The 11072-nt window shown below is 36.6% G+C and overlaps 1 protein-coding gene across 1 annotated transcript in view; it reads left to right on the top strand.

Annotated features, from left to right (window-relative positions):
* Positions 1–9284, top strand: part of LOC107274078 (voltage-dependent calcium channel subunit alpha-2/delta-3-like) — a 10685-nt gene extending 1401 nt beyond the window's left edge. The window contains exon 3 of the mRNA XM_015752829.2: positions 9051–9284. Within this exon, the coding sequence (XP_015608315.1) occupies positions 9051–9173 (123 nt within the window). The 3' untranslated portion in view covers positions 9174–9284. The remainder of the gene's footprint in view (positions 1–9050) is intronic.
* Positions 9285–11072: the final 1788 nt, after the last annotated feature.

Here is an 11072-nt window from a genome sequence, read left to right as displayed (position 1 = left end):
GGCTAAAAACTATATACATTATGTATCAGCCACGCAACATATCACTGCAAACAATTATGATTTTTCAGCAAGACTTTTTTATGCGGACGAGTCAACCTCCCAAACCAACAAATTTGTCTTGCTTGAAACTTAAATCACCTGCTGCAATGAGTGCTAGTAGCAATTCATGATGTCACAATTAGCCATAACGTGCATGGACCATGGCCGGCAATGCTCATTCTTCGCAAGCCATTTAATTAGACAGCGTTTATACAGACTAAGGTAAAGAGTCCAGCTACTGACATTATGTCAGTTCCTAACAAGGATATGTTCACTACAGTATCTTCTCCCACCACTTGGTAAACTGCCAATTGCGAGGCTTGTTAGCCTTGTCGAAAACAGGAACATTAGCCCTCTTCTTTATATCCCTATGAATTTATACCTTTAGACTGACACAGATTACTTAGAATATCAGTAACTGGTCCTGTTCATCTTAGTTTCATGTATCATTGCACTAGCTATTTCAGTTTCTAGTCCACAATGTTGAATTTTGAAGGATTAGCGAAAATTCTAAATCGTGATATCTGCTGCCAGAACGGACAGTCTTCTCGCACGACGTTTTGAGGCAGCCCTTTATCCCTCATCCTCGAAGAACCTGCAAGAAGCTTCGACGATTCCCTGTTTTCCCCGCCCCGCGCAGGTTTCAGACGGCAGCATTCAGCCTGGAAGCCAATTTAACCTCGAACGTTATTTCGCAGTAGCTGCGTGTCGAGACGGCAATTTCCTCATTTCACAGAGAAGGTTCGAGAATCTCCCCACCTCAACCCCATGCTTCTGGAACGTTCGACGACCCGTCTCCCCATGCAGGTTCATGCAGGTTGAAACAGCTTTCGGACCTTGAACGTTATCTCGCAGAGTCATGCGTCGAGACAACGATTTCATGTTATCTTTGTTACTTGTCAGTGTCAAGTTACTCGCGCAGAGATCGTTGTTGAAAGCACATTGGCGATGTCAAAAGTCCACCTACGTTCTAGAAAGATCTATAGCAGATTATTCAAATAACGAAACCCTCACCATTTGCTAATCCTAAAAGAAAGAAGAGTTCCCTGTATAAAAAGATGAGTTGCAGTATACATTTTTCATTAATCAAGTGATGGCGCTCGACTTATGCGAAATATTAAGAAACAGTGTGAGCTTAGAGTTCGCATAAAATTACTACTAGAGAGCATCGAGGAAGTAAGACAGTCGACATTGTGAAAAATTGATTTTTCGAACATCAACAAAGTGGATCATTTAAATGAATTTCTTTGAACAAAAAAATTATCGGAGGTGGAGGCTCAAAAGGAATGTAAAATTCGCAGCATACAAAAAATTCAAACGAAATATGGGATGAGACTGCTGTTCGATATCGAGAACACTTTTTCGGCGTTTCTACCAGCAAGGATATCAAAGATTCTAAAAGACGACAGCGATTTATTCCAAAGCATGGTACGTGCTGCTGATGAGGATCGGCTTGTTATGCGGTACCTCGGTGGGCACTACAGTCAGACTGAGTTTCAATAGTTGTAAAAGTATATTCATATGCTCTTAATATCACCATATATGCGTATTATTCAATATCCAATTCCTTACAAATTTAATGTTTTCTATTGAACATCAAAAATGATGATGTGTACACCGGGTAAGTGAGTTCTTACGCAAGTTTTGCAGCGAAGAACACCTAGATCTACGATGTGTTCCGATCACTCTATGAAGGTCTCTAACTAGATCTTCTTCTCCAGTCCTTTTACATAGACATTAGAGGCATCTTGTAGAATGACTCGAAGAATTTTCTTAATTGTACGGTACATCTCCTAAATACCAGGATATTCCATGAAAATTGCGTTCTAACCACAAGTGAGATACCAGATAGTACTCGATAAGGAATCACTCACTGTTTCATAAATTATTATAGGACAATTAAACCGTACTTAAATATAAGCGGCGGTAATAACATAAAAGAATCGGGAAGACATTACAGGAAATTCCGCAATGACAATTCAAATAATGAGCTAGTGCCAGATGATATAAAAATTAAGTATTAAGTGACTTATGTTGGCATAATTCTAAAACTTTTTGTATATCGAATCATAACGAAAGATAGAAATATTATCTTTTTTAAGGACGTGAATTCACAGCGATTCTGTATTTGGCAAAGCTTTTTACACAGAGGTGTTTTCAAGGTGATTCACAAGTTTGTTCTTTTTAATAGAATATATTGAAGACATTCTGAAACGAAATTTGTATCGACGTTGAATAAATAAACGTAGAATGTAAATATATACAGTTATAGAAACGAACGTGAATACGGTGTGACATATGTCACCAGAAATATATACTGTGCTAGAAAAAATGTTGAACAAAATATAAATGCAATTAATCTATTAGCAGAATTTTTTTAGAAATACATAAACATATATCCAAATTTTAGAAGAAAATATAGTCTTCTGTGAAGAGTACAGTTAGTCGGAAAGAATGAAATACAACAACAGAAATACTGTCCAATTGTTCAATATATTAAATAAAGAAACAATAAGAAAAATAATAAAATTAATTCACGTTAGCGGGGAATATTACATGACATGGCACTTAATAGCCAACAGCTATTCGTTTGTGATAAGAATGAACTTTTTTCTAAATCAAGAAAGAACGGTTTATAATTAACAACTCCGTTATTACTGATATAAAGCTTTTATTTCTTGCTGGCACTTTACACGTGTGTCTTCTTAAACGCGCTGGCGAACTCTGAACCCCCTTCCTTTTCAGAGGCGCCACTGTGCTGCCTATCAGCACACACACATACTACACGTTAATGTTATTCAATCAATCATTGATATCCATTATTCCAGTTCTTCAATTAGTCCGATATAGAATAAATAAATTATTCAAATTTAGATTACAAGTGCTGCTGCAGGGTTATACTGTACACGATGTAGGTGCCTCTGGAGCGAAGATCATAGTAACTGATGATAATAAATATGGGAAACATAAGGGCTATCCTATAAACAGAACCCGTGTACAAGCACCTATACAGCACAAAACATTCAGATACGTTTTAGAAACATTACTGAAATTTAATAAACAGATTGATATATTTCAAAAATGTTTCTACAACGTGTCTGAATGTTTTGTGGTTTAGGGGTTAGTACAAGAAGAAGGGTGAGACTACAAGATGATTAACATTTGTTAAATAGTCAAAGGATTAAAGGAACAGGTGAATAATAGCGGTTGATGATTCTTGCATCCTTTGACCATTTAATAAATACAAAGGGTCAGTTTTTTAAAATTGAATAATAAGAAACTCATAATTTATATTTATTCTTATGTTATTTATTTGATATACATTGTAACGTATACGTCGGTAATAATACAGATCGCCAATATAGTACTTTGTTTACCTGAATAACCTTATATATCTAAACAATAATATTAAATAGGCATCGTGACGCGTGTGAATCCCGCACTCCTCAGGCCATCCTGCCCACAATTTAAGAGTATATTAAAGGGCACCAAAATCAGACACCAAGCCATCTCGGGCAAGGTGGCAAACCAGACCCTTTGTTATTACTTTGTGAAGGTATTACTTTTCGCAATATACGCAAACTAAGTGGAGTAAGATGGCAAAGCGACACCTCTCAACTTCTTTTCAGTGCATTTACTGACTTGTATCGCTTCCGTCGATATACGCCCTGCATTTTATTATTATTATTATCATTAACACTCCATTATCTATCATACAATTTTTAATTTTTCTCGTTAACCTTTTGACCATATTCAAAACTATTGGAATTTGCTCACTGCAACGACTCTTAAGCTATCCATAAAGTTAACCCGGTGACCATATTCAGGAATACCAGATCCCCCAAAAAAGACTTACGTGTAAAAAACTACGCCAAGTACAGGAGTGCTGTGTATTCCTCTAATAAAAAGTATTGATATCACATTATTGAGGCCAAGTACATAAGTCACTACATGTTTGCCTATTCTATGATCTAGCACTGGCCCATCATTTTAATTGTATTTTCAAAATTTCTTATAACGTTTTCACTACTCTTTTACATTACTACTGCTTCCCGTAGTTGATTATGATTTAATGGTCAAAAATAACTTATGTTTAATAAAATAGATTGTCAATATGATGTTTATTTGTCGAATTCGAATTCGGAATCGGCGACAAAAGACTTAGAAAGATTTAAAGAATTGGAAATTGAATATAGAATTTGAACTTAGATCTTTTCTTGAGTTGAATTTTTAGAGAGCGATTTATTTTGTCATCTGACTGGACTCTATGACTGCTAACTCGAAATTGATCAGGGGTCGAACTATATTTTATCAAGATGATTCGCGACTACGTGGTGACTTCTGATTTGCAGTTCACCTATGGCTAATTGTTGTTAAGCCCGGTCACTGGGCAGAGTTTAGTCTCCGTTCCTTCATGTCCTGTTCGTCTTTTGTAGCCCCTTCCTTATAAAATAAAATTTTGACCACCCTGAGGGCGCGCGATCGATGTTTTGTTTATACTATAATTTCTTCGGTAGCGTGTCTTAGCCTTGGCTGTCACAGAAGTGTAAGGACTTCTGTCGACATATTTATGTATGTACGGTAGCCGATCGATTAGAATGATTCTTAGTAAACCGATTCTAAGTTATTACTGTTATAAAATATGTCGAATGGAAATGAATAGTACAGACTGATCTCATTTTGCTAGAGATACTTCGTGCGTTGCACTGAACAAAATAATGATAAAAAGCATGAAGTGTGATTGAAGGTTCTCATCCAGACGTAACAATATGAACTAGGTATACATAGAATCAAATTGTTTATTTAGTAACACCAGCAAGCAACTTCTGAAGTATGGAATATAAAGTTGATGTTTTATAATATCACAATGCAATTCTACAGCTATAAAAGCTTTCAAACTTATAATAATCGCGTTAAAAAATTGTGCTACAATATTAGTTATGATCACTAAATCGTAATCCAATCATTGCTACCGATCACCTTCAGCAACATGCTATTATTAATGTTAAATATGGTTCTTCTCTACTTATGCTTCGATTACTAACTTATCTTTGAACACTCTGAATGGTAAACGTGGTAAACGTATTTAAAAAAGAAAAAAATATATATGATCAATGTAAATTCTATCTTTTCTATCGTTGGCGTTGAAGATTTAGCAATTCATGTCTCACGTCTTTGAATGCTTCGTAGAGTATTCTATAACAATGGAGGTATAATAGATGCTCGTATCATCTTCCTTTCTACGATTATTGTACTCTATGTTTTCTTTTGGACGCTAATCTGTATTTATTTCAAAAGTCTATTATTAAGCTTTGTAAAAAAAGTACATATAATAATGTAAAATGCTTGTACATATTTGTAGCTGTAAAAGATAAGTCAAAAGTAAACGTCTAAGTGTTATACATTTTCTTTACAGGAATTTTCTTTACAGGAAAACTAAAGTAGCTGGTGCATTATTACTAATTATTCTGTTTTATTTTCCTGATTTAATCATAAACTTAGTCTTAAGGGAAAATTTCAAATATCTTCAAAGGTTGTCTCTTATGTATGATACTTCCTCATTTTTGTGTCTTCTTGCCTTTTTTCTATATGTTGTGACGTATTTTTACGCGATCGACCTCACCGGAAAATGCAAGACCGACCGGCGCACAACTTTACGCGATTCCTACGCGTTCCAGGCAACCCAGGGGCTAACAAAGTTTTACAGTCGAAATACCTAAAGTATTGTTAGGTGCCAGGTTCCAAACGGGAACCACGTATCAATTTCTACGATTCGTCTTCGCGTGCCTACGTTGGCTAACTCAGCTACGCGGAGGCGTCGGGATTCGGAACAATAGGTCGGATGGGTCAGACGATCATGCGACACACAAAATGATTCGGACACTTCGATCTCAAATAAAAGGTTCGATTTATTAGATAAAATCGGCGGCCCGAAGCGCGACAATCTCGGACAATACCGAATGAATGATTTACAAAAAAATGTAATTAATATAGATCGAAAACACAAGACAGAAATACAATCAAAAGATAGTAACGGGTACTTCGCGGACCGTATGAATTCAAAGCCAAAATGGTAACACGGCTAATCTGCGTTTACCAAAATACGATAACCGACCGTCAAGGATCTGCACGCGTTCTACGCGTTACAAAATCAAAAGTACAAGTTCCTTGCGGGCGGAACAACTCGAACAAGTCGGAGAACGTTACACAATTCTAATCCAAAAATAATATGTCAAACAAAATCTAATCAGTGAATCCTGCCGGTCGACGGACCTTCGTGCCTTGGTCTGATTCGAGGTGAGGGATCGTCCCTCCGCGTGTCCGTTACACGCGCAGTCAAAAATTACGAACAAAAACAAAACTCCGGGTCAAAGAGGGGCATGAAGTTACGTCGCTCACAAAAACGTCAACTATACTCGCTTACCGTAGTGTTTCCTGGTCGCGTAATCCCAGAAAACCAATCGTCTGCCCAATTGCACGTTGTGCACTCGCGTACTCACAAATCAAATCAAACGTGTTTCGCCGTCGCGTGTGCAAGCAGGAATCTCATCTTCACGCGCTTAGTCTTCGCGTGAAGGATAGCACCCCCTCCCTTTAGGCTAATGGGCGGCGATTCGCCCTGCGAACGAATCCTTCAACCCAAAGTCTGCGCCACGCGCCAGTTTCGAATATGTCATCGCGACAATTAATAATTTCCATATCCCTTGTGGATAATTCATACATATCGGGTCCTACGAAGAGTATCAGTCGATCTCGCGCGAGAGTGCACCAGGCGTCCCTGGATTCCCAACTCGCGGAAATATAATTATGCGCAACTGAAGATGGGCGCTATGCCACAGGGGTCGGTAGTGGTGCTCATTCGTTGGCGCTGTGCGCGCAACTTTCAGTCGTGGTGGTTAAGAATCAGCTGAGTAGAGCGCGTTGCTGCCGCGTCAAGCTGTCCCGCGTAGCGCGCGCCTCCTGGGCTAGTAGAGCTGCTCTCCGCAGATAGCGCGAGTGTCGACCCTCGCGTGTCGCAGTTACCTTCCTCCTGGGACTCCAGCTGGCTTTCCCTCTCTCTTTCGCCGCGTCTTCACGGACACGGCGAGCGAGCAACCTATTCGAACTCCGGCAGAGTACACGTAACAAAAGAAAAATAATGAAATAATCTATCGTAATTTTAATTAGACCCTTGCGGTCGGTGGATTCTGCCTGGACTTTGGTATGGCCTTTAGGCCCGTATCGCGTTTCGGCGTGATTTTCCGCCGAGGACAAGACGGGTGAAATCCACCATGTCACAATGTATAGATCATTACTAGTATTTAGAGTTGAATTTCACTTGAAAATTTAATATAATGAGTCGGTTATACATGATACATAATACGCAATACTAGTTTATAAAACTACTTTATACTGGGCATTCCATGAAACCATATACATATATGGTAATATAACAATGAAAATAAAGTCATTGATATTGCCAATAATTCATGAGACAATATGAGTACATTCAAGCAATATGCTACTTATTAAAGAAGATATATAAAGCAACGTTGTCAAAAAGGAGCCTTCCCCACCAACCAACTACTAGTATCCGCAGCGAGCGACAGGTGGATCAGCGGTCCCACACATGAAGAGTTTTTATTTCTTGAAAGAGTTTTCTATTGGAAAATACATAGATATTTATTACATAGCCTTGTTTAACATTTATGTTTTGAAAATTGCGAACGTAAGAGTCGAGGTAGATTTCGAATCCAAGCGAAATGATAAATTGAACTTCTTGAAACCAGTTCTATGTCCGAGTCATCATCGATACTATTCACATTGATTTCAGTTTCCACCATGAGTATATGTATTCGTGACTTATTTGATATTGGCTGACTTAAATAAAGTAGCACTATTTCACTACTCTTATCCTTTTGATCACGTTCGACACCTAAAATATTAATGGCTAAATCGTTTAATTTCTGAAATTTTTTAATATCCTTTGAAGCAATAGAGAAGTGTATACCTACGTACTTTAGTACTGAGCTAAAATGTGGATCCGAGCTGATCCTGTCTACATGATGTTTTGGTGGATGAAAGGCTACTGTAACGGATAATAGGAAGCAAAAAGGATCATTGTTTCTAATGTTGACTACTGCTTTGTTATTCTGCATATGTTTTGGCAGCTCGACATATATTGATAGACTTTCATGTAATGGTTCATATTTTTTAATATTTTACAACTAAATTTATAATTTTGACCAATGATCAGCCTGACTCTCTTTCCTGGAAATCCTCAATTTTAACCAGTAATTTATCTTTTACGTGTTTCTTAAACCAATTATCAATGTCCATTAATGGAGGGATTACTTCGTTTCTGGTGTTGAGGAACTTCATCTCTGATAATTTCGCTACATTTTGCAGTTTCAAATTTGCACCATAACGCGACGTTTACTTTTACATTACCCTCTTTCTTAAGAGTATACTACTTAGTTTGGAACGTTCCAGAAGCATGTGGTTGGGGGTTGGGAGATTGGCAAAATGGCTTCCGGCTGAAGGCTGCCATCCAAAATTTTCTAGAACCTTCTAGATTGTTCTAATAGGCTCTCGATCGTGTGCGGTTCCTGGAATCAGGGGTAAAATTCTTAGAATGCTACGTAAAATGTCTAAAATCAGCGTTCGATTCGTGAAATTGACCATCCTCGTACATCACTACTCGAAATTAGGGCCTCCCCTGTCTATGAAGTCGATTTAGTACGGAACGAGCCTTCAAATGCCCTCGAAGTTCTACGACCTGCACCAACGTGCGAAATAATTGTCAACTACGTCACATGTATAACTAGTACTGTTACTGTATTTCACTCGCATTTTCGTATTAAATCAATTCCAACGTAAGCAGTTTTTTTTTATCAAAAGTACTAGCGAACAAGCTTAAAATGTAACTAGTGTCTAATCATAACTACAGTATATATTGTTAAGTATTTTAAGATTTTCTGCACGTGAAACTTTACATTGAAAATTAATTGAACTTTTTTTGTGTATTATAGTTGGGTGTAAATGGGTATTCCTTCATAGTGGACAATAATGGCCGTGTTCTGTATCATCCAGATTTACGACCACTGGTGAGTCTTCAAAGTATTTCTCCTTATATGCAAATGTACTTACACTGAGAAAGAGAATCCGTGAGATCAGTCGAAACGTAGTTAACGGAACTCCGCCTTGAGGTTGGATACAGCCAAACATATACAAAAGTCGAGCCTGAGTAGCTATGTAATTGACACGTTTTGTTGAGCCAATGACATTAAAAGTTCAGGAAATCAATATTTGATCGAATGCAATTCATTAATATATCTAATAATATTTTCTGCGTAGTTGATGAAATTTTGTAAATTATTAAATTAATATTAATAACTGTTTATTATTAATATAGTAACTATTAATTAATATTAATATCGAGTTTCTCGTATACCATAGTTGATTAAGCATTATACAGAATTTGAAAGAGAAAGAGTAACATAGTAATATACTTAATCATAATATCTTTATCTCACATTATGAACTTGATATGCAATTAGATGATGTATTTGGCTCAATAAAAAATGTTACAATTCGAACAATAAACGCGTAATTACCTCTATCAAAATTTCGTGAGTACAACTACCAATCGTACAACTTCATGGCGTGCATGACAATTCTTATTTTTCTCAGTAGGCACCATAGGAAAGTTAAAAATGTGTTTCTCCGTATCTTAATGTAGTTTATTTTATGATATCCTGTGTTGCAGTAAAGAATAACGCATTATGACATTTCCCTTTTCGACTAAAATCCGCTTGTGTACGGAAAGAATTTTTTGGTTATAGACTCTGAATATATAGGATTAAACCCCAAACAGCATAATAATCTGAAAATATTCTGGCAATATTTTCAAATTTGAAAAAAATATGTCTCGGCCATAATCTTAGCAGAAATTGGTGTTTTATCAAAGAATTTGTGGACCAATAATCACTAAGTTTATTTTTTAACTTGTCCTATTATAATCAGTAATGCAAAAAACATTTTATTTCTACTATTGACGCATCGGTCCATATTGCACCATGTTTTGTTTTTTATACATTCCATTTTTACGTCTGTTAGTTTCAATGCATACTTCATTCAAAATGTCATCCCCAATAAACAGAGTCGTAACATTTATAGGATGATTGTAATCGCCTAGAATTTATATTCCGAGCATGCCCAGAAACTCCTCATTTTTTACTTCTTAGATCATCCCGTTAACCAACAATCTTCTTCTCCTTCTTCGGAACTGTTCTGCATCGAGCAGTTACTTCCTTCGCTTTTTTCAATGAAGCTGTCCAAAATAACCTGCGGCCTGCGCAAACTTCTACTAATTTTCCTAAAATATAGATCCCCATCAACATCGTCTCTATTAGTGCCAGCATCACTGTTAGTTTCTACATCCTCCAAAAATATTATTTCCGAGTTTATATACCATTTCTTTAATGCCATATTTAAAAAATTGTCTAGTTACACTTATAAATATTAACACTTCTACACACGTTAAGAGCTTCACTACACCTAAGGTATAATATGGCGGTTATTTCGCACGACATTCATCTGACGCAAATGGCGTCATCTGTAGATAAGGTGTTAATCTATTCTCAATGTGTTTTTTTCCTAAAATTCGAATAGCAAAAAAAGCTTATGATTTGTCGTATGATCACTCAATTTGACAGTAGTTTTCACAACACTGACTAATATAGTTTTCAATATACATATATTGAGAGGATCACTAAAATCTCAAGGGACCAAAACATGGTTATAATTTATATTTTTTTTTTTTCATCGTATAATACCATACGCAGAGTAACGGTATAGCTACGTATAGCGCAAGTCCCCAGAAAGCCGGAATATTATTTGATTGCTATGCTAAATCGAGAGATTATCCCTATATTATTCTTTTTGTGTGTCAAATTGTTAGTTTTGACTGTCAAGGAATGGTTTTAACTGACTGTAATATATATGTATATATACAGTAATGCGCAATTGAAGTGGAACACTTTAATTTTTGT

The sequence above is a fragment of the Cephus cinctus genome, unplaced genomic scaffold (genome assembly GCF_000341935.2).
Source record: "Cephus cinctus unplaced genomic scaffold, Ccin1 Ccin1_scaffold2221, whole genome shotgun sequence".
Taxonomy (NCBI): domain Eukaryota; kingdom Metazoa; phylum Arthropoda; class Insecta; order Hymenoptera; family Cephidae; genus Cephus; species Cephus cinctus.
The sequence above is the reverse complement of the archived record's forward strand: the minus strand, read 5'-3'. Positions and strand labels throughout refer to the sequence as shown.